Source organism: Vipera ursinii (genome assembly GCF_947247035.1).
Source record: "Vipera ursinii genome assembly, chromosome: Z".
Taxonomy (NCBI): Eukaryota; Metazoa; Chordata; class Lepidosauria; order Squamata; family Viperidae; genus Vipera; species Vipera ursinii.
The window spans coordinates 40,587,775-40,612,710 of NC_139517.1; the positions used below are offsets into that span (position 1 = coordinate 40,587,775).

General features: G+C 39.8%; 1 protein-coding gene across 1 annotated transcript; it reads right to left on the minus strand.

Moving 5' to 3' along the window:
- Window positions 1-1,175: 1,175 nt before the first annotated feature.
- Window positions 1,176-15,572, minus strand: WNT9B (Wnt family member 9B; the record flags this gene model as incomplete). Its single annotated transcript, XM_083378029.1, has 4 exons — window positions 1,176-1,652; window positions 2,901-3,166; window positions 4,643-4,899; window positions 15,466-15,572. The coding sequence occupies 4 exons, from the start codon at window positions 15,570-15,572 to the stop codon at window positions 1,176-1,178; spliced, it is 1,107 nt and encodes a 368-aa protein (XP_083234155.1).
- Window positions 15,573-24,936: the final 9,364 nt, after the last annotated feature.

A 24,936-nucleotide genomic window follows, 5' to 3' on the forward strand; every position in this document is an offset into this window, starting at 1 on the left:
TGTGACCTTCTGACAAGCAAAGTCAGTGGGGAAGCCAGATTCACAACTTTGTTACTACTTAATAATTGCGGTAATCACTGTGGCAAGAAAGGTCGGGGCAAAACTCATTTAATAAATGTTTCACTTAGCCACAAAAATTATGGGCTCAATTATGCACATAAGTCGAGGACTACCTGTAGATAGATACCAACTGCCCAGAGTCACTCAGCTTCTTTTTTCCAGAAGGCCCAGGGCAGGATTCAGTGAATGTAGGCCTTTTAGAACAATAGGATTGTTACCAACTGAAGATGCCTTAGAATGATTTTGGACCTGAGAACAAATGGGAAGTTTTGGCTTGATTGCCTTCTGTTCAGAACTGTTTTCACCTTTTTGCTATTTATAATTAGTTGCTACTCAGATCTTTGCGTTTAACAAGATGTTTTGCTTAGTCTAACGTAGCAGGTCTGTAGGAGATGACCAGGCTGAGCCTAAGGGAGGGGTCAAATGCATCATCTGTTGACCTTTACCTACCATGAGTTTATTTTGACTGACATAAGTTCAGATTCTTTCAGAGAGCATTAGTTACAAATATTCATTTGAACTGCTTGGATTCCTGATTTCCTGCGGTTGACAATATCCTAAACTTGGAGCTTTCAGATTTATTGCATCTTAAGCCTCATAATTCCCAAGCAGAATAACCAATGACCATTGGAAATGAAGTTATTACCTGCAGAGATTCAAGTTAGGGAATGCTACTTGCAAAATTAGGGGGTGCAGGGTAAAATTATTCATACTTCATGCAATTAAGGTTTCAGTTTTCAGTTCTGGACTTCCTCCACTTGGAAGAGGCCTCAGGTTAAGAAAGACATCTTATTTGGGTCAGAGTAAACAGCCCTAAGACAGATGAAGCAAGGTCCTGGCAATATAAGGTAGGTCCTTAATCATCTTCTAGGCAGAGTTCTCCAACTCTGTCAAGCAGAAGCAGTCAGTCTCGAGAGTTGGTTTGCACTTATTTTATGCTTTCACCTTGCCTGCTGGACTCCAAATCAGCAATTCCAATGCTCAGACCTTGCACAAATTACCCCTATTTTAGGTTTTAGATCCAATATCAAGGTGGAAATTACTATATCAAAGAAGCCAAAGTCATCATGCAATCCTAAGGGAAACGAGTCATTGTTCTCCAACTCCCCAGTGTCTTATTGCTTGCAGCTGTAAACCACTTCTTCCTGCATGCACTGCTGACATTCCACATAGCAGCACCATTGCACCTGGCAATGGCAAGAGAAGGTAACAATGTGGGTCTGGATATTGTAACCCCGGCCACAGCACATACTGTCACAGTTAGCCTCACGGGAACACGTCCTTCCAGCTGTGCCCACTGAATACCTACTAGATCGGCAGAAGCTAGGAGAATCTTCCATATAAACCAGATCGGTGGGGCGTGGAACAGTAGGACCTTTAGCTAAGCGGCCATGATGCTGGGGGCTCACAAGCTCTGATTGGCCCATAGCATCATTGGTGGCGCTGAAGACCTTGACAGCACCATCATAGCGTAACTTCAGGAGCTTCCCTGTCTCATGGAAAGGAGATAACTGTTTCCAGCAAGTTCTCACAGCACATGAACCAGACACACCATGGCACTTGCAAGTGGTCTTGAGGCCATTTTTCACAGCCTGTGGAAGAGGAAGGAAAATATTATTAGCCATGTTACAGAGTTATTAGTGAGTAGTTAGAAAAAGCTGAAGGAAATCAGAAAATTTCTAAAGCAGGATCATCCATTCTGTTAAGTCGTGGGCTCTGGTGAGCAGGAATGAAGACACACAGCTGAGTACACAGAAACTCATTCTTTTATTCAAGCTGGAACTGTACTGGACTTGGGGCACTCCCCGCCACAATATATAGCCAAACCCTATGGTAGCAACCAATCAGATTAAACCCGTGCTTGCCACCCGAGGTTGACCAATTGCAGGACCGGAGACGTCTTGTCTGGGTTGCTGGAGAGCCATTAGGTCTCCAGCAACGCACATGGTGTGGTACCAAAAGCCCAGTACATAACACATTCAAACAGATTTCACCATTCAGGTAATGACTTTACCTTATTCACTGAGTAACTTTGGCTCAATCATACTTTCTACTTGCCTACTTGCCTCACAGAACTGTTACTAAATGTATAAACTGAAGAGAAGAACCTTCCATAAGATATCTAGAGCCCTGCAGGAAAAACACAATGGAAATCTAACACTTTAATAAACAAATTTATATTCATAAAGAGAAAGAAAATCAAATTACAGTACATCTTAAAGACCAGGCAGTTATTACAACCTAAGCTTTTGTAAAATATAGCCTACAATCCATGTATCCAATTGTACCAACTATATTGTTCAAATTTAACTTCTGCAAGTATAAGAAATGCATAATCCTGACACAAATCTGCTATAAGACCCGTACATTTATCCTTTCTACTTCTTAAGCTCTATCCATGCGAGCTTTTAAGGATTTCCAAATATTGTTTGTGCTTTTCTGACCAATATTTGCATTAGGATTGTCAGCTTAGGATTTTGTAAAGATGTAGTCAGAAGGTAGCCTCAGAATCAACAGGGAGAAAAAAAAATGATCCAGCTCATTAAAAATGCTTGCTTTAGTCTACCCTGGTGCATAATCAATTGTATAATGTCACTGTGGAAACCACTGTTTTGACCATATGCTGCCAAGAAAGATACAGATCTGGTATTTCAGAGTTCAGTTAATCTCCCAGTAGGAGTGGAATGGTGAGAAAGATTAAAAAAATTTATTTTCCATCTCTCTCTCTCTCTCTCTCTCTCTCTCTCTCTCTCTCTCTCTCTCTCTCTCTCTCTCTCTCTCTCTCTCTCTCTCTCTCTCTCTCTCTCTCTCTCTCTCTCCTGCAGCAAATTCACCCTTACCTTGATGCCCACGTTTGTGTTATGGATGTCCACCTTGGCCCTCAGATCTTTCCCAACCTTCTTCTGGCCCAGGAAATTCTTCAGGAACCTGATGCTATACTTGAGGTTGTCACCACACACACCCCACTGCCAGGCTTTGCGGTTCTCTAAGTCAGGTGAATCATCACAGGTACAGCGTTCCATTCGCCCAGCACTGCATGCACGAGCAAGGGAGTGAGTTAAGGCTGCTGAAGACACTGCATAGAGAAATGCTGTTTCCTTGAAACCTAGAGAAACAAAGCCAAGCAGGAGTGAGGAGAACATTTATTCACAATAACTGAATAAATCTAAGCCGGAAGTGGGGATACGGACAAGAAGCCCTTGTAGTATTTACATGCTTCATCCAGACATCTGGTAGAAGTTCTGCAGTTGAGCTACTGTAGGAGTTTAAGGTTAGCGTGGGCTCCCTCCTATAAGAAAGGTAAATCCCACTGGGCTCCTTAGCACTTGAAACTAAGTTATTGTTTTGTCTGATAGAAAGTTATTTAATTAAATGTCTGTTATCCAGGTAAGATGAAGTCTTTCTTCATGCCTTTGGGTTAGTCTTGACTTCTTACCCTACAGTTCCTACAGTTTTCTTGGCAAAATTTTTCAGAAATGCTCCTCATTCCCTTCCTCCTAAGGGTTAAACTAGAGTGCCTGGCCTAAAGTCAGAGTGTCTGTGTCTAAAGCAGGCATCCAGCCTTGGCAACATTAAGACTTGTGAGAATCCACAATAAGACTTGCCAAGGCTGGGCACCCATGGTCTAAGCCAAGTCTGGTTCCCCTGCTTCTAGTCTAACACCTTAATCAGTACACCAGGCTGACATTCTAAGTAGAATCTTACTATTGATTAATAGCTTGAAACTAAAGTGAACATTGGAAATGTTTTTCCTTAATTTTTTTTTTGAGAAGGCACATTCTTTTATTAACAGTTAGTTTGAAGTATTGCTTTGCTATCCTCCTTTTTTTTAAAAGAAAATCTTGCTACATAATCCTATGCGCATGTATTCTGAGAAGTATCACTCAGCTAGATTTATTGCAAAGGAAAGGTGTATAGGATTGAAGTCTTAAGACTATTGGCTATTGTGAAAGATTTTTAAAAGTCACATTCTATTGCTTTGCAAACAACTTCGAACAATGTTTAATACAAATAAAACGTGCCTGGGTTCCAGCGTACTTTTAGGAACAAAGCATACCTGAATGGAAACATTGGAATATCACATCCTTACATTTAACAAGTGATCTGGAAAAAGAAGTGAGCAGGAATTCCATGCAGACAACTCCACAGGCTGGCAGAAGAGAAGTAGCTTGTTCTGTTCCTTCCCCACTAGTATGAACTAGTTCCTATAATAATTGCACACAGGCTTTTATTTTCTAAAAGCCTAGAGAATATCACAAGCTAGAGGAGGATAAAAGGCCACTGTTATCCAGCCTGCTAAAACTCTAGTAGCCTAGTGCTTATATTTTGGGCCTAGAGAAGAAGGCTTCTTCTTATCTGCATTCAAAATTGAAAAAGAGGAAACCAAGTTAATTAAAAATGGCAGCCTATAGCTTCTGAGGGTTTGTTGACAAGATTAAATTATCTCTCCCGTGATGCCTTTTTTCCTAGCTTCTAATTATGACTGAAGGAAGTGGACAGCCCAAAGAGAAAGAAGCAAGGTTTAGAGGTTTCTGCTGTTCCGGGGGTTTCAGAATCTGATGGAACTGATGTTCCTGTTTACCTCTCTTCAACAGGTTAGCTCTCCCATCGAGACTGCAGTTCCAACGCTCATTGCGAAACTGGTACTGGCACTCGAGGATGCCAAGCCGAATAGCATCCCGTAAAGTCTCGGCCAGCCCTGGCTCCCGACGACAAAGCCTCTTTTGCTTCTGGGAAAGCCTCAGCAGGTCACATTGTTTCAAGTGAGCCTTCCAATGGGCAGGATTTGTTGAAGATCCCAGCAGTGGAAACTGAGTCAAGGTTTCTTTTCCGGTCAGGCTAAGAGAAAGAGAAGTAAGTCTTGGCTTGGCTTGATAAACCAGAGAATGCATTATTGCCACTTAGGCATTAACAGATCACCGATATGATGGCCATCTCAGTTACCCATCCCATGTAAGCTTAGGGCTGAGTTAAAAGTAGAGAAATGAAGTGGTTATACAGTTGGTGAGTGGTGGGAGAAGGTGTGAAGCCCTTCTACTGAAAATCCTACATCTAAGACAAAGCAAAAGAAGCAGAAAAGCTCAGTCTATGGATTAATAGTGATGCACCTTGGAGCCTCACCTGTAGGAAAGAAAAACAGCTTGGCAAGATTTCAAGTGAAATGTTCAGACAAATTTGGGGGTTGAATGCTTGCCTCAATTTGTTTTTTTTTTCTATTAAAACAATTCACTGCAATATAAATAACTACAGGAAGATTAAAAAAAAGAACCAAGCGGCTACACTCTAATGGAGATTCTAAACTCTTATTAGAAACTTCTGAGGTCAAGTCTACAGTTAAAGATGTCTCCAAATACTATACCAAGCTCTGGAAAGGCATGAATGCACAGTGTAGCATCTTGGGTTTTCCCATAACCCTAGGAATGCAAAGCAGGTTAAAGGAGGCAAACAGATGACCAACATCTAGTAGATATGCCTTTTTAAAACTTTATTAACTTTCCTTACTCTTTAATTTTTTTACTTGAAGTACAAATAATCTACTACTTACATTTTGATGCAGAGAAGATGGTTTCCCTTTCTTTATGGTCAAAATTCAAATACATTTAAGGAAGATTTGCCTTAAGAACTGGTTTCGGTAAAAGAAAATTTTGAACAGGGAACAAATGTTGGGATGGATTTTAGAACTGTTTTCCTTTAGCTAGTGCTCTCTATAGCTATTAGACAAAGTCTCCAATTATTCCTCATTGGAATGACCATCAGCTATAGAAGGTGATAGGAATTATACCTAGTACATGCACTAGTTAGAGAAAAGAAAAAAAGGAAAACTAAAGCTAAACCATACACTGTAGAGGTGTCTCTTTCCCCGTATCATAGAAGAATAATTCTGAGGAGTTGAAGTCCACATAATTTAAAGTTGCTAAGGCTGAAAACAAGGGACGCGGTGGCTCAGTGGGTTAGGTTGCTGAGCTTGTCGATCAGAAGGTCGGCAGTTTGGCGGGTCGAATCCCGAGTGCCGTGTAACAGAGTGAGCGCCTGTTACTCGTCCCAGCTTCTGCCAACCTAGCAGTTCGAAAGCATGTAAAAAATGCAAGTAGAAAAATAGGGACCAGCACGGTGGGAAGGTAACAGCGTTCCATGGGCCTTTGGTGTCTAGTCATGCCGGCCACATGACCACGGAGACGTCCTCGGACAAGCGCTGGCTCTTCGGCTTTGAAACGGAGATGAGCACCGGCCCCTAGAGTTGGAAACGACTAGCATACATGTGCGGGGGAACCTTTACCTTTACCTTTACCTTTAAGGCTGAAAAACACCAATTTAGATGAATTACCAAAACTGCACATTTATTTACTTCCATTAAACTAGGTTCGGTCAGAAATAGCAGAGATCACATTTTTAACTGGATTTCTGAGGGGGCTGCATTGGAAGATTTCACATGATACAAAAAAGTTCCAAAATCCACACACATTTAGCCTGAACTTGAATAAATTAATCATTTCAAAGGCTGCCCCTTTGCTATACTGTAACCATATACTTAAAATTATGTATGTATGTATGTATGTATGTATGTTTATATGCATGCATGTATATGTATATGTGTATAATATATATATATATATATATATATATATATATATATATATATATATATATATATATATATATATACACACACACACACACACACACACACACACACACACACACACACACACACAGGATATTCTGAGGATATCAATATCCTCAGAATTTGTCTTCAGAATTTAGATATCACCAAAAATCACCATTAAAGATAGTTTGCTATTAGTTTTTTCTATTGGTGAGGGTTTTTGTTTTTTTAACATGGCATTTCAATCGATCCTACTATCCTGGGATTTACTCTCACCCTGCTTAGTTTCCAAATCAATCAAGGCTGACTAGTTGCTATGACATTAACTAGACCCTATGCATACTACGTAAGAGGAATAAAATAGAAATAGTAAATATTTAGATGATATCTTTACAAACTGGAATGGTATCAAGATCATATTATAGTTTCTTTTTATTGGCCAGATTTTAGAGTTGAAAGCAAACTATGACTTAAATCTTAAACTGACTGATCTTACCAGGTTTGGGAAGATAGATCTTTGAACCTAGGCTTATTGGTTCATAATACATTTTTCTAGCATTCTTGATATTATATTTCATTATGATTCTATCATCTTTCCATCTGTTATCACACAAGTTAATATATTATAGAAAGAAAAATTGTCAAATTAGAAGAATTACTCAGTTTTTCATACAGTTTTTCATACAGGCTCATAGCCTAAGTTGAGAAGGAAAGTTATTGCAACAAATTGCCCAATAAAAGAACAGTGCCCAATAAAATAAACATGACTATTTTGTTCTTAGAAACAGAAAACTTGGATAGTATTAAAATGTCTTTAGAGCTTGCTACTCCTTCTATATCTCAAATTACCAGTATATCAGACCTTAGTTGAAAAATCACAGCTAAGAGAATACAACTGAGAATTCAACTTATAATTCAGTGCCAAACACTAAGCCATGTTGCATTTTTCTGAGCCATCTCCTTCTACCTCCTGCCTCTTAATTCCCCACCCCTCTCCAAATTGAAATGCACCCTTAAGATCTAATGGATTTATCATTACACATTTTTCCTCCAACAATGTTGTTTAATGGGTAGAAATCACTTTAAGAGCAGGTGGATTGATTCTGACTCTAAAACAAAATGTAAAGAAAGTATCTTCTCACTCAGCCCCATTCTCCAAGGTCGCCTATTAGTAGAAGAAAAAAGGGAGGAAAAACTGCCAGGAAATTGAACATAAATCTCTTAGGTTTTTATTTTATAATTTATCCACCATCCTGGCCATCATCATTCCAAACCAATCTCCCTCCAGTATTACTCATGCCACTGGTGGCTATTGCCCTCAAGATTTTGCCTCTACTGCCTGTATATAACCCAGTCCTGAGGTTTGGCATTTCCTGGACCTGACCCGAGTTCATTTACAGGACAGGTTGTTCATCAGAACCTGTGATCAATCAAGCATGCATATGCCTAGCGCCAGGCAGCCAAAAGGCCTCCAGTCTTGAGAGAGCACGAAAAGGAAGAGATGTTATCGCCTACCAAGGGTGGAATTCTAGAAACCCTCTCACCCACCCAGAGGTCTTCTTCCAGCCAATGCACGATGTTGGTTAATGATTAAGTAAGTAAATTTCCAAATAACCAACAGAGAACAAAATGGCCGCAGTTTCACCAAGATAAAAGCTGCATCGATGCAGTGCCCACATACCAGCTAAATACTTGCCTTGTTGTAATTTCCTGTGGGCACTTTGAGCTCCAATCAGTTTGGAAATGAACTAGAAGGACCCCAACAGAAGACAGCAACTTCCAAATCATTTCAGGATTAATCATGCACCGAGGGAGCTACTATACAATATAAACTTTCTGTAGCTATCGATTTATAGAATTATTTGGATAACAGTACATCTCGGATTGGATAAAAACTGTCCTAAATCCCAATTTATTGTTATTAGCTGAATTTCCAAGAAATTATGTTCCTAATGCTTGTTGTAAATTATGAGAAATTTAGTTCAACATAACTATAGGGAGCAGGGACAACTGATTTAGACATTAATCACTGGTTGCTGCATTAAACATTTGTACAGCTTTGCGTTGTGCATGAACACCCCTTCCTGGACCATGAGGATCTGTTCACTTTCATGCCTTGATAACTTCCAGAATGGATTAACATAATGCACTCTACATGGGGCTGCCCCTGAAGAGCATCTGGAAGCTTTAGCTGCTGAGTGTGGTTGCATGTGGTGTGCCTCTTAGATGGAAAACTTACATCTCTGCTCCAGAAACTACATTATGTCAACACAATGACACTGATTTGCTTCCAGGTACAATTCAAATTGCTGCGGTTACATCTAACCGCCTCATCAGTCCTGCAGAAGAAATACGTTCCAGATCCAGATTGCTAAGGAGATCTTCCTGGTGGATCCCAGAGGAAACTTTTTTTCTGCTGTAGCCTCCACCCTCCAGAACATTATTCCCTGTGAGATAAAGTTAGCCCCATCTGTGTTAGCCTTCTGGAAAGTTTTGGAAATAGGGTTCTTCCATCTACCTTGGGGATCCCATGGTAAGCCTGCAAGGTGATTGAATGAGGGTAAATGATGGGTGTCCTTCTGCTCTCCTGGGGCTTTTTTATGTTTTATTTTTGTTGTTATTTCTGTCTGATCTGCTTTATATTGTGATATGGTTTTAATTGTTATTTCTTCTAACCTGGCCAGAGTCACTTTTTGACATGAGTGGCTCAGTGGGTTAGGACGCTGAACTTGTCGATCGGAAGGTTGGCAGTTTGGCGGGTCGAATCCCGAGTGCCGCGTAGCAGAGTGAGCGCCTGTTACTCGTCCCAGCTTCTGCCCACCTAGCAGTTCGAAAGCACGTAAAAATGCAAGTAGAAAAACAGGGACCACTACGGTGGGAAGGTAACAGCGTCCCATGCGCCTTTGGCGTCTAGTCATGCCGGCCACATGACCACGGAGACGTCCTCGGACAAGCGCTGGCTCTTCGGCTATGAAACGGAGATGAGCACCGGCCCCTAGAGTCGGAAACGACTAGCACGCATGTGCGGGGGAACCTTTACCTTTAGCTATGTAGATTCACTAAACAAATCAACCAGGGAACCATTAAGCAAGTGACAAGGATAGCAACTATGTTACTCTACAGTAACAAAGGGAGAGCATGGCAAAGATTGAAATAAAAAGAGGAATATGACTAAAGACTGAAGATTGAAGATTGAAATAAAAAGAGGAATATGACTAAAGACTGAAGATTGAAGATTGAAATAAAAAGAGGAATATGACTAAAGCCAAGACCAAGACTGTAATGTAATTGCAGAGACATAATTAAACAAATTTGGATAATGTTAAAATGAGATTGAATGTTTTCAGTACAAAACACATTGAAAATATTTACCATGGCACTGCTTCTTGAAAATATTAGAAATAATTGTTTAATAGAACATTGGCCCTGGTTGGCCTGTCCCTTTTTCATTTGATGAAATAGGACTGACATATAAATTTATGAGCCCCTCCAATACATAGAATTCTGTCCATTGGGTCCTGTTATTTAAGTCTAGCCTCCAACACTTTGCCCCAAATTCCTAACTCTAAAAATGCTTTCTAGCTATCTGCAGTCTTTTCATCAATAGCTGTCAATTTGTTATCTATCCTCCACTTCACTGTTGGGAGACCCATTCATATATGGCTTGGAGGCCTTAGCTGATGTTTTTAATACTTCCAGATGTGTTGAACTACAACTCCCTTCATCCTCAAGCAGCAGTGTTCCACAGAACATACCAGGTTCATTCTAGTTTATCATGCTATGGGACACTGCTGCCTAAGGGTGGAGAGAATTGTAATTTAACACATCTAGAGAGACCAGACCACATCTCTAAGTAGACTAGACCAAGAATCAACTCCACAGAATGACTATTTTTTTTATGGAGATTGGTTATAATAACAGAATCTTGCAAGTGTGCTTATGCAATCCTCTTCCTTCTTATACTTCAGTGAATAAGGGAGTTCACTGAGGCACTTACGTAGGCTGTTTCTTGTAGAGTTAAAATAGTTTTCATTCATCACCACTCTAGTAACAGATCTTGCTTATCTGTCAAGGTAATCTTCTTTACCCTCTACATCACCTCCCATGTCAGCCTTAGTTCCTGCCCCCCATGTGTCCAGAAAACTCTGAGTCAAGGTTATAGAACAAAATGCTGCTCTCCTCCTCTGCTGTCAACTCCTCCAGATCATATAATAAGTCCTGTAATGCAGTCATACCCTGAGACTAGTGGACCAGGGGAGCTCTCTGAGCTGAAAGCAAGCTCTCTCAACTGCAGTGCCCCACCCACTCACCAATAGTTACAGGGCTAAAGAAAAGGAGGCTTAGAAAGCTGTATTCCACCATAGCAGAGCTGAGGAGCAAAACAGCAATCAGTGGGTGCTGAGGAAGTTGAAAAGACTCTGAGGGTTTCAGTTTCATTGTGTGGTCAGCCTCCTTGCCCTTCCAGACAATCCAACTGATTAGAGAAGAAAGAGAAAACTGGAAATGGCACTGATGCTAATGACCAAGCAATGGTAGGTTCTGGAGCAAAAGAGGAGGAGAAAAATGATTTCTTTCTCCACTGGCCCTGCTTGTCCACAGCAGCTCCTACTGGAGCTCATTCACAACCAAGTTTTTTGAAGCCATAGGGCAGGGGTAGGCAACCTTGGCTCTTTTATGACTCGTGGACTTCAACTCCCAGTATTCCTGAGCCAGCATGGAATTCTGGGAGTTGAAGTCCACGAGTCATAAAAGAGCCAAGGTTGCCTACCCCTGCCATAGGGCAAGGAAGGACCTGGGATGGTAAGTACCTGCAGGCCCCATGGTAGATATCTCCCCTGACTTAGCAACTCCTATCCTCTGTTACACAGTGGCCAACTGGATGTGTCTGGAAGCTCACTCCTGTCACTTCCCAGCAACCATTATTTAAGGCAAAGTGTCTATGATTTTGCAGGTTGTATTATTACTCAGAAAGAGCCCAATCCTCCTTGAATCTATAGGTTTGCTCCTAAAACTATCCAACCTGGCTAGTGTTGACAAAGAACAGCAACAGGCCCATTCATTAACTTTCAGAAACAGAAAATAGAATCTAGAAATTCCAGCATTTATTTGTGGCTGGTCCCTCCATTGGAAGGCTGGTTATAACAAACAGGAAACTCACTCAAAGTATGTAATAGTTCCCATAAAGAACTGGGGTAAAATGTTTTATCAACTAAAGGAACACAGCTGTTGCAAGATTACAGCTCCCTTAAGTTGCTTAAGCAACCAAATCCACCTAAAACAATAATCAATATTTGTTTTGCATTAAGGAAGTGATAACTGAGAGAAAAAGAATATTACGTCTTGCTTGGGAAAGCAGAGACATGAGCATGCACTTCCTGAAAGGAGAAAAAGCTGACTGAGATCTAATTCTGAAACGTAGGCAAAGACAGACACAGCATCCCAGACAAGAGATGCTGTGACAAGGGTCTTCTAAATCAACATACTTCAACATGTTAACAGTTCTTGGAATTCCCAGTCAACATTTCAAAGTGTGCAGTCCCAGCATCCCTAGAAAATGCTAAAAGGATAGCCTGGTTGCTGGTTGGGGAATTCTCAGAACTGAAGTCCACACATCTTTAAGCTGCCAAGTTTTAAAATCACTGATATAGAGAGTACCTAGGTTGCTATAAGTTTTGACTAGGACTGTAATAATCATCTCTTGGGAGAAGAGAAACAGCTACCTTTATAAAATTCTGCATGGTAATGCTGGTATCCTTAGATCAGATCCTGATTTGGTGCTAATTCACTCACCAACATCCGTAGAATGTATATAAATTACTAGTGATTTCAAATATGTTGAATCTGCTTCCTGGTCTTGGATTCCATTAGTATTGTTTTCCAAAAAACACAGCATTTCAAACTTGCCCCAAAATCATATATGGAGGCTTAGTAGATCTTTGCTCTAAGGAAAAATATATGCACAAGTTCAAAAACATTTTACTGTTCCCATCTTTCTCCAGAACTGAGGACAGGTGCTGAAAACAACTCAAATCTCAAAATCCCCATTCTGAACTTTTAGAATTCAAGACTCAGTATTTTTAAAAAAAATCATCAGAGCTTTACAAGAGTATATGTATTGGCTCCTATAATTCTTAATAATGAAGAGTAGGACTAGCTACTAAGGATCTCTGAAGAATTTTAGTCTAGAGATAGGCAGTCTGGTATTCTCCAGATCTTTTACATTACAATTGCTATTAAAATGGTCAGTTGTCAGGCATGATGAGATCAGTTTGTCATTCTAAAGTCCTAATCTAATCAGGCAACATTGTGCATTCTATTTTCCCCTCTTTAACAGACTTCTGTGGCGGGGGTTGGGAAGATGAAAGTAACATGGGAAAAATGATATATGTGCAAAATATCTACATTTGGGTCATTTAAATCCTAAGGAAGAGGGTAAGTACCGTATATAATAAAGCCTTCTGGAACCCAAACTATATTTATGTGAAATCTCTGGCCTATGCATTTACACACTATAGTAAACCACAATGAGGCTTAAAGCTCAGCAGTATGTGAACTGAACGAATATGGTTTGTATACAATGGTTTATGCCTTCATTGATAACTAGAACTCAACAAACTGTAGTTTCCTTAGGGAACCATAATTAAACAAACCATAGTTTAGTGTGCTGCAAGAAGATCAGAAAACTACCTTGACTCTATTGCTTCTGCAGGCAAACTCATTTTGCAGTATTGGTAAAACAAAAAAAAAGCACCTGAATATTTGGGGGAAATTGGATGTAGAGATTGCCAAGATGGAGAAGCATAAAATTAATACAGACTAAAAGAATTTAAACAACAAAAAATACCAATTGCATCATGAGCTGCTCTCAAATTTACAATTAACAAACTGAACTCTGTTTCTTGGTTTACTAAAATATAGCAACATTTGCATTGTTGAAACTAAGAAGTGAGGCAGAGTTAAGCATTTAAACCAATGAAAAAATTTGCCTATGTTTTGGAAAATGAAGGCTTGAGGTTTGAAAAGTAAAACTGTATATGGATACGCAAACTCAGGTATTATACAAGAATATTACAGATTAATATCCTTCCATTGCTCATCAAGAGAAATTTGATGTATACAGTATTTTACTGATGTATCTCCTGAGAACTTTTGAAATAATATAATACAATCTTAATCCTTCATAAATAGGTCTCAATAATTAAAACAGTGTTTAACTTTAGGTAAGCATTTGTATGATTGCTGTCTTGAGCCAGAATGCAAGTTTTTATGCAAATACAATATCTTGAAATTCAAATCTTAAGAGAATTTCAAATAACTGCATCGCAAGGCACACATATATGCATCCTCACACTCCTTACAGTAAGGTGCAATTTGTGTATAATCCCAAACTCTTGAGATTATATTATCTCATGGCCTTTAGCTTGTAAATGAAGAATAAAAAGGTGTAAAAATGTAAATGTATACATTTTAACATGTTTAGGAATCCTCTGAAATTACAAGGAGTTCTAACTAATTAGGAGCTGCCCCAGTCATTTCAATATAATTAGTCTATATCACTTTGTAGAACACACTACTTGTTGTATATTTAATCATAAGACTTCTGGTCCTCCTTTCCAATGCTGGAACTCCTATGCATTCAGATCAACCTGAATGATAGACTTCACAACGTACCAAGTTGGTCCTTATTTCAGTGAGTATGTTCAACAAAAATGTCCCAAACCTGGGAGATTTTTCTGCACATCTTGGGGGGGGGGGAAGGGGGACAATTAAAAGCCAGCTTTAAATGACTTCCCAATCACAGAATGAAATACAGAACATGTCAGAATCTTTAAAGGTTAATATCCATGGATAAGCATAAGTATATTGAGAAATCAATATGAAACCCTCTACTTATTCTGCCCCCATCCCAAAAAAGTTTGCAACGTTTATATGGTCGGGTCTGGCCCCATGTCTTTCCTAAAGCCTCATCCGTTTTCTCTCGACTACGCGCTTTAGTCTAGTCTAGTAAATGCAATCTGCACGAGCTTTGAGCTGGCAAAGGATCTGCTGCAAAGAACGTTTACAGAGAAGGACGTGAAGGATCAGCATGTCTAAGTGATGCCATTTCCAGTCAGGTTCCCCCGACATTTGAGCTGCGTTAGTGAACAATTCTCAGGATAACTGTAAAACCGGCGTTGCGCCTGGCTAGCAATTAAGAGACAGCAGCTTTCTTCAAAGCGTAGATCGCTGAAGAGAAAGAACTGTAATTCCACGCAGCGTTTAGGATTGCGACTATGTATCCAACCACTTAGATTGGCTTGTTTGACGGAAGAAAACGAAAGGGAAAGAGATAAGGAGAGAGGGATATAAACTATTCAAGATAAACAGGACAGAAGGGGACAGGACAACTTTAGGCGTGTTTTCCCTGTCTCGTCAGAAGTCAGTCGGACACCTGTTAAGGCGGCTTAGCTTCGCCATCTGAAAGCAAAGGGTTAGGGTTAGAGAGCAAAAAAAAAAGTAAGAAGGAAAAAGAGATTATTTGGGAAATGGAAGAAAAGCGGGGAGGGGAAAATGAAATCCAACCAAAGATAAAGAAAGAAACGGGAATCGTTTAGAATAAGAAGGGGAACGGGGGGGGAGAGAGCAGGAAAGAAACTAGAAAAGCATTACAAAACTAAATTCGTATAAAAAGGGAAGTTAAGAGAAGAGGAAGGCGGGGGAGGGGGTGGAGAGAGAACACCTGAACAGAAAAGATGTATTCTAAAAGTAGAGAAGAGGCTCCCAAATCCGAAGCCGCGTCAAAAGGAGAAAACGCCGCTGACCCGAAATAGGCGTCTACTTGCAGGAGCAGCAGGCAGAAAGTGGCGGCAGTGGCGACTAGAGAAGCGCGCAGAGGCGGCAGCGCGGTCTCTCCCGGCGGCAGGCGCATGGTGCCAGCTTCTGCTTCTTCGTCGCGATCCTCCGCTTCCCTGGCTCGGCATGGCGCTGCGCTCTCGGCCCCCGGCGCTCCCGCATCACTTAAAAAAGGTACCTGGGCGGGCGAGGGACGCCCCCTCTCGGTCCCGCCTCTGAGCCGGAGGGCGAGGGCAAAAGGCCGATAGAGGTGCGGCTAGCCTCGGGGACCCTCGGGCTGGTCCCGACAATCCTCCTAGCCCGTGGCCGCATTTGGGCTCAGGGGAGACCAGTACGGAGATGCACCCTTGGTCACCGGGGGGTATTTCCGCCACTAGGGTTACCGCGTTACAAGGAATTGCGGGGCTGCTTGTAATGATTTGAGTTTGTAAACTGCCTTGTCGCCCCTCGCGTGGGAAATGGGAACGATCGCTGCCCCGCAGCACAGAGAGCATTTGAGCTTACACCATTCACCGAACTGCAAACTAGCCAGCCTCGTTTTAACTTCCTGTGTTGTTCAAACCGGGTCAGGTTTTGCTTCAGCTTGTTGTGAGAATCCAGAACATTAGAGTGGCTGAGCCACCCAGTATCCGACCTCATTAGGAGGGCATATAAGCCCTGGCCAGCCCTGATTTGCTCACTTGAAGTAACTGAACAAGACGCACCAAATAGGACTTTACACTGCGCCCTCCTCCTCCTACTTTTCCATTTTAACCTTCCATATTTTCCCAGCATTGCTTAATACACTCACACCTCGTGAAGAAGAGAAAAGTAGACTTTCTCACTAGTTTGTAGAACTGATAACTGTCCCTCCAAAGGAACTCTTAAAAAAAGCTTTTATTGGTACAGAAGTCAATCTACTGAATTCAGGATTCCTTTATGGAGTTAGAGTCAGGGCTTTTTTTCTCATTGAACGCTCAGAACGGAGTTCCAAACTCCGGCACCTTTTTTGGATGGAACCTTGTAGGGTAGGCAAGGTGGGTTGTATGACATGTGTGAGTTCCGGCACCTTTTTCTTTTACAAAAAAAAGCACTGGTTAGAGTATACAATATAGCACTGCAACATCATTGAATAAGCAGGGGGGAAAACCAAGGGCCTTTCCAGGAAAGATTTGTGGCACATGTGTTGTGTGTATACAGTAGACTCTGTGTTGTAGCATACATCCCACTGTATTTTTCTTTTATGCAAATCATAGGGTTGTTGAGCAAATACGACTTTGCAGCCTTCAGTACCGGAATACATGGCTCCTGGTGCTCTCTATTTTTAATGATGTTTAACATCAACCAATTAAAGATTTGCCTGATAGCATCTGCCTGTTCACCTACATATTGTCTTATCCTTGCCATTGTGCATACAGATTTCCATCTTACAAAAGATGCATATTGTTCCCTGTACTGGTGCCTCTTCTTTGATATCAAACTATTATAGGATAATCTTCAACTGAGCAGTGAAATACTGTCCCTCACGTTTAAAAGGAAAGGCTTCTTTATTTGTATGGATCTATTTACAGCTACTCCTTGACTTAAAATCACAAATGGGACCAGAATTTCTATTGCTGAGCAATCCAATTGTAAAGTGAGACTTCACATGACTTCCCAGCCCTCAATAAGGTAAGAGACTGCTTCCAATTCCCTCCACCCACTTATCTCTCCCCCACCCCCATATCTGCCCTTTTGGCTGGCCGCCTGGAGCATGGCAAGCAACCCCAAGGAACCAAATGACCCCAGAACCACACAGCTCTGGGATTGCTTGCCATGCCCCCGGAAGCTACAGGGACCCCAGCCCAGTCCCATTGCCACTCTGCATTTCAAGACTCCTACTGCTCTGGGCCCCACCACACCAGCTGATCTGCACCACTTTCTTGCTTCCACTGTTGATAAGGTGTGCTTGGGCTGGGCTGTGGCTGGGTTTTGACTGTGAAAAAAAAAAGAGGCATGGCACCAAAAATCCCCCTGACCTGTGAAAAAAAAATGTCGCTGAATGAATGGTCATAAGTCAAGGATTAGCTGGGTAGGCATTCTCTCACATGTACTTGTGAAACAGTTGCAAATAACCAGTATCCATCAGTAAGCATTTTTAGACAGGAGTGATCTAAATGGACACCTTGACTAAGATGGATGCATTTGACAGCTGAGTGACTATAATGTCCACAAACATCGTTGCAATTTTGAAGGTGTTTGATTTATAATCCTATTCCTACCCATTTGAAAAGATCTATTTTCAATAGAGCTTATGCCCTAATAATTGGGTACATCATCAGAGTCATGCTGTTGGGAATTCTGGATCTTGTACACAAAATTTGTTTGAAAGGCAACAAGTGTAGGAGAACTATGACAGATATGATTGCAGTTTAAGCAGGTAATCATAATCTAACTATGTTCACACAAGCACCATTGGAAAAGGTTTAAAAATATATAGTATGTGGAAGAATTGGGGCAGCATAAGCATTACAGAGCATGGAAATGCAGAGCTTTTGCGGGTGGCAGGGGGGCAGGCGGGTGCAGAGAGTGCAGTGTGGGTAACCCAGATCAGGGCACCCATTTCTTAGAAAAATAACGAACTGTATAGTTTGATTTGTTTCTAAGCCAGCTGATAATAGAACTTTTCTGAATAGATAACCAAGTTATTAATATATCAAATTTTGGGAGAATTCATGATTAGGGAAAAGGTTTTGTTCCTTTTTCATAAATATGAACATCTGTTGCCATCTAATGATAGATAATACATGAAGTATTAAACAAGATGCATAACTAATAATGGAATTGGCCAACTTGGATTTTTTTATATAAATTGATTAGGCAGGGGAAGCTAGTTATGAAGGTGCTATTATTCCTTATTTAGGAGTTGTTCTGTACCAGCCTACTACCGGCCCTGCAGAAAAGGCAGGGACAACCCCTTTACAAAACGGCAAGAGGCTGGAACTAAGCCTGCCAAATTTATTAACATAAAACAGAGCAAACAGAGCAAAGAGAGCAAACACGAACCATGAAACAGGAGCTATTCAAACGGTTTCCTTCAGCAAACCAGCCCTCCCACACATTCCCCTTTTAAACAGTTCAGGGCGTGGCTTCTTTCTGCCTCCTTCCGAGGTGCCCCATTGCCTTCCTCTGTTTACTCCTGATTGACTGCCTCCTGCGTCGGGCATCCTTGAACAGGGCCAGCTGTGGGCCATCTTCATCCATGCTGTCAGGCTCACACAGCTGGGTCTGCGTTGTGACCAGATGGGAGGGGCCTGGCTGAGGGCTCTGCGGAGCCTCAATACTATCCTCAGCAAGGTCTCTAACACCCCCTCCTCCTCCTCTGAATCATCCAACCCAACTGCCGAACCCACAGGCTGACCCTGAATCACAACATGAGTTTCCTGTGACTTCTGGTAGGGCATGGTGGTTTTTTCATTTTTTGAAGCACAAGCAATTATAACAAGGCTTTCAAGTTCTACAAGCATTGTTCCTAATTAACCTAGCGAACAAGGAATATTTAAATAATATTACTTCATGCCAGAAGTTTAACTGATAGTTTGTATTTGCATGATCATTTGCATCTCTGTTTAAAATCTAAAGGCTATGATGTAGTTTGCTGAATGTCATTAAAGTTCAGTATAAGTATAATACATATAAGTAGAACACTGAACACAGACATCCACTAAATACCACTGAAGATGTTACCTAGCCTGGTAACAAAATGTTTGGAAACCAACCCACAAGCTTGGAGAAAGAAACCTCACCCTCACCCTACACCCAAGCTACAAATATTCACCACTGTTGCAAAGCTCAGTATGTTTTTCCAAGATGAATCCATGCAAAAGCAAAGTCTTTTGAACTGTACTAATGCACGCTCAAGAAGAAAGGGTGAAAGAAACAAGTAACAAATTATAATGTTATCTATTTTACATTTTTATTTTTATTTAATGATAGCTTTTCTTCCAAAAAATTAATATGTTTATCTTTATTATTGCTTTTACATTGGTGAATGTATAAGATATATGGGGCCACGGATCAGCTAAGTTATGTTTTCCAGATTTTATTGAATGTCATAATTGCCTAGGATTATACGTTGAAGTAAAGCATAAATCATGATTTACACATCACAGCACCTGAGTTCATACATTACCAAACAAACCACATTGTAATTAGATTCGTGTATCATAGTAAAACATGATGTCTTTGGTTTGGCTTTTCTTATTATGCCATGTGACTATGATGGCCTTAATATGTTGTATAATGCATTCTCCTTTCTCTGACATGAGTGGATTTCTGGGCACAGCTATAGGAATGTCAGAATTATCTCTAGCACTTCCAGAGTAGTGGCAATACCAGTAAAGTTGGATGTCTGTGCTTTACAACATACACTTCACCAGAAATTACTCATCTGAAGGCCAGGGAAGTGTTTAAGAAATTCAAGTATGGTAAAAGCCCCACCTTGACTCCCAGGTCACATGAGCTAAAATGACTTTATGGGCCAACACTGAAGGAACATTCTGTGCGAGGGGAGAGGCATTTGCCTTAAAAAAATATATTTGATAAATATATTTGAGGAATTTTGGAGATAACAAGAGGAAGTAAATTTATAATTGTATTTAAAATTGCTGTGAAGATTAGAAGCTACCTCTTTGTATCTTTTTCCTTTCTTTTCTATTTTTCTTTTACTTTTTTCCTTGCTTACACTTTTAGATTTCTCTTAGAATTTTTTCCTTTTGAAAAATGTACAATATGATGTACAGTATGTTGCAGAACACTACATAAAAGTTGGTGGAATTGGAGCTGGCAGAATATTAGAGCTGAAATAGTAACTTACCAAAAAAATAGCAGAACCTTAAAATTAAAAAATAAAATCCTTAAGAAGGAGATATGTCAAGGTCCTTTGAACATTTTTATATTTTTTTAAAAAAACAAAGAAGAGTAAAGATAAAGGATAATGGTTGAAAGATAAGATATTGTTTATTTTGCTCTCACTCTCAGTCTAAAACTAACATTTCTGTAAAGATTAATAATAGCTTCATTGCTGTCTTTGCCAGTGCTTTATGGAATACTTACACAGTTGAGCTGATCTTCATTTGCCAGGATTAATGTAGTTCAGCTTCCCTCATGTGAAATACTTAGGCTGTCCAGAACTTATGTGAATGAAGAACAAAATGGCCCTGTGTTAAAAACGATAGCGGTGGTCACTAAGATATTCAAAAGTAAGCAATATTTGAAATAAACCCCTAGTTTATTTTTTTCCTGAAAGATAATAAATGTAGATACATGTTCCTAGACATATGAACATCACTGTTCAACCAGGAATGTTTTATTTATTAATATACATTTTCCTCGTGGCTATCAGGTCTAGATTGCACAATTCTAGAAAACTGGTGGCCTTATCGCTTGGCCTTTCTCTTTGCTGCCATCTAGTCGACATCTGAATGTTTGCAGTTCAGATTCAGTAGCCCACTCCTTCATGTCTCATTCAAATGGAAATGACAACCTAAAACTAATCTATAAGCTTAAGTTTGTCAAGGCTACAGATCTTGTTTTGCATAAACCCCAAACCACCCTCATTCAAGTCTGGATGCTATGGTAAATCAATATATAACAGGATGATCTGTATTTATCCATTCCTTCACCTTTGGAAGCAATTTTTTTTCTGCTTCTTTCCTCTTCCTTTTAGGAATCTAATGATGAATGAATCCACCCATACCCTGCCTACTGAATTTATTCCCGCCTGAGGCACTTCCGAATTCTATTTTCAAAAGACTGGAAGAGGAAACAGTGCTTTCATATTGGCCTGTAAATGGATCAGACCATAGTGAAACCTTATAAAGGGGGAAACCTCCTGCAGGCAACAGTGTGGCCCCTGATGTTGTCAAAATTTTCTCCACGGCAGGCCTAAGTGCGTTATTTATGTCAAGCATGTATATTTCATGTAAATGTTCAAAGTTAAGATACTCAAGCTTTTTCTGATCTTTGACACCTAACTTTTGCACAGTTCATTTTGGGGCAGATTTTTAACGTACTACTTTGCCAAGAATGATGGGCAGTATGTGTACTGAATGTACACACACCCACACTTTCCATTGCTTGTAATTAGAAGAACAAGTTCGTTATTTTTGTTTTTAAAAACCCTGGCTCTTCAGGCAGTATTTTTGTCAGCATGTGTAAAATGCTTTTCCCTGAGCAGCAGAATAGAACTTTAATGTACATGTGTGTGTGTGTGCATGTGTGTACATACATGCACACACACACACGTCTAATTATATTGCACTTCTTATCAATTATTACAGAAGGTTTAAAAAGAGAATAATGTACAGATCTGCTACATGCCTTGCACTAAAGGAAAAACAACCAGACGTAATATATTTGGGAAGCCAAGATTGAGTGAACCACATTTGGGGCAAAGGTTGATCTAAGAGAGCTTTCATTCATGCCCAACATTTGTTGCCCTCCAAAAGATCTTTGCTTCTTATAAAAGCAGTTTTGATTGCAGGAGAGTGGGATTTGGGAAATTACAGCCCAGAGGATTAATCTTTAGTTATCAAATGCACTTGTTCTGGAATGTCCTCTTTCCCATGGTAATTAAGCAAGAAAAAAAGAAAGATTTCTACCAGTATTTCCAATTCAGATTAAAAACAACAGATGTTAACAGTGGGCAAGGCAGGTTTTGTGCAGGTATACACAGCAACTAAGTTTAGAAAAGTGGATGTATTTTAGACCTAATAGGATTTTGTCTTAAGTGATACAATGGAGGATGATTTCCTTGGCAGGACATCACAAATAGCTTAACCCCATGGAATTTTTTTTTCTTAAAATACCTCTCCCTGGCCATTAAGCTGAGGCACCATACCTACATCCGTTGTGCTTAAGGGTAATGAATTCAAATGAACCATCTCATTCCTTCAGATTTAGCATCTAAAAAGACACAGCCGTGAGAGTTTGTTCTCACAAGGTCCAAAGAAAACTGCCCGATTATCATATCTGGCTGTTTCTATAACAAGAGACAGATGGAAAATGTCTCTCCCACTTAAAGGGAATTACTTTTAGCCCTTTACATGCAGTGAGTGGGAGAAAGAGGCACAAGAATTTGAACACTGATTGCAGAAGAAATAAAACATACATTTGATACATAGCAATTGCTTTTGATACATATGCTGTTTCATTTTTCAGAGAGAAAGAGAGGGAGGCAGGCAGGGAGGGAGGGAGGGAGGGATGGAGAGAGGGAGAGAGAGAGAATAAAAGGATTGGAAATTACTTTGAAGTAATTCAATATGCAAATCCCTTCGCTATCAGTCCATCTTTTGAAATACCCCCAACAGAGAGTCCACCATGTTCCAAGACTATTTGTTCTATTGTTGAACAGTTGTTAACATACAAGCAGTTTCTCTTTTTTTTAAATTAGTTTTCCAATATTACAATAGTATCTTTAAAAAGCAACGTGGTGTCTGGGTTACAATAATTCCATACGTATTATTACAAATCTCCAAATTGTTGTAACCAATACTTCCTCTCTCTTTTTCCCTTTAATACATACTATCTCTTATCTAAATTAACATATTTCTCATTGCTATCCATCAGTCATTTAATAGTTTTCTTATGTTTGTCAATACTTTAGTATATTTTATATTTTAACATTCCATCTTTAAAACATCAAACACCTTATATATTTTTCTAGCTTTAATTTTACATTGATATTAAAATTAAACGTTTAAAATTTCTCATTTTCATATTGCTAATTAACCTCCTTTCCCTTTATACAATTTTCTCCGATACCTAGTAATGTAAATACACTTCTTATTTATCTAATTTCCATATCAATGTTAGTAGTACAATATTAGAATGGTAATCATTAGGATACCAATTGCAAGGAGGAGAAAGAGGAGGAGGAGGACAATATAATATTCTTATTTCTCATTTATAGTTTCCACATATTAAAAATTAACCAAATTTTCTCCCGTTTCAACATTTAATACATCTTCTCATGTCACTTCATCCAAGTATATTAGTTACATTCTATCATTTTTAACATATATACATCTTAATCCATGTCATTTAATAAAGAACTCAATATTTCAATGTTAATATTCATACATCTGTGTTTTATTTATTATTTTTTAATTAGTATTTTTATCTACTCATCAAAACAATCTCTCGTAATCCAAGTACAATCCTGTCTATTTTGGTATTATCTATTTCAGGCCTCTTAAGAATGTCCATATTTCTTCAAACTTATTCTTGCTTTCTTCCTTTGCCATGTCATTTTTCGCTTCTTTGCCTCAGGGTCATCAAAGCATTCTTGTGTTGTTATATCATATTGAAGTGGCCCTCCGGTCTCCATTTTTGATGGATTGAGGAGTCTGTTAAGAGCACCAAATCTTCTCATTATTTTCACCTCTTGATATAATTGTCCTGGTCTGAATATTTTTTTTCCACCTGTTTCCCATTATAATCTTCAAAAGTCTGTATTTGTTGAATATTTAATTCTTCTGCCAATGTATTTGATTGTTCAATTTCTTCTGTTAAGTTTTGTCCCAATAAAATATTAGTTGTAGTCACAATTTGAGTTTGTTTCTTCAAGATGCTTTCTAATTCTTTTCCAAAAGCTCTTATTTCATCGCCAGCTATAGAAAGGAACTGATAAGTTTGGTAAGATATTTCCCATATAGCATAGATTTGTTTTTGAAACTCTTCCATGGTGAAGTTTCACATCTAGTGTTCAAGGTTAATCTTATCTTGTTTTTCTTAGATATTTTCTTGATTTTTTAAAAGAGAAAGTAAGATTGTATTTTCAGGTTTAGCCACTGGGTGTCCCCCAAGTACTTTGAAAGTTCTTTTCTTTTAGTCCGTTTCTTTTTTCAATATTTTTTTTAAAAAACACCCCTGAGCTTGCTCGCCGCTTATTTGAAGGGAGAGTTGAATTCCCCCCTCCCTCTCCACAGGGGGGAAGGTACTTAGCAGCTTATTTAGGTGAAAAGAAGAAGATTAAGGTATAAGAGAGGAATCTTACCCCTGTCTCTTCCACACTGCTTTAATGTTGCCTGATGGCAAGTTTGACTTCGGCTGTCTGCAGCCTAGTAACTGGCCATATTACTATGGCCAGTCTTTCGTCCACCGGTACGAAGGGAATGCAGGCATTAACTGGGGGGGGGGTTGCAGCTCCCCTGCCTTTCTGCAAAAGCCTCTTCTATCTGGTCACCCCTACAAGGTGGCTCTTTGGCCTTTTTAGGACCCCCCAGTGATGCAAAATTGGATGTGGAAGATGAGAGCCGTCCTCCAGACGTCCATGTCGGCTGGCTTGGCAAAACCGGAAGTCAACATACAAGCAGTTTCTTTGATGTCCAGATGATATCTTCTTCCTTGTATTTTAAATCCATTTTTTTTCTTTCCTGATTTACGGAACAATTTGGCCCCATCTTCTATAGGACAAGCTT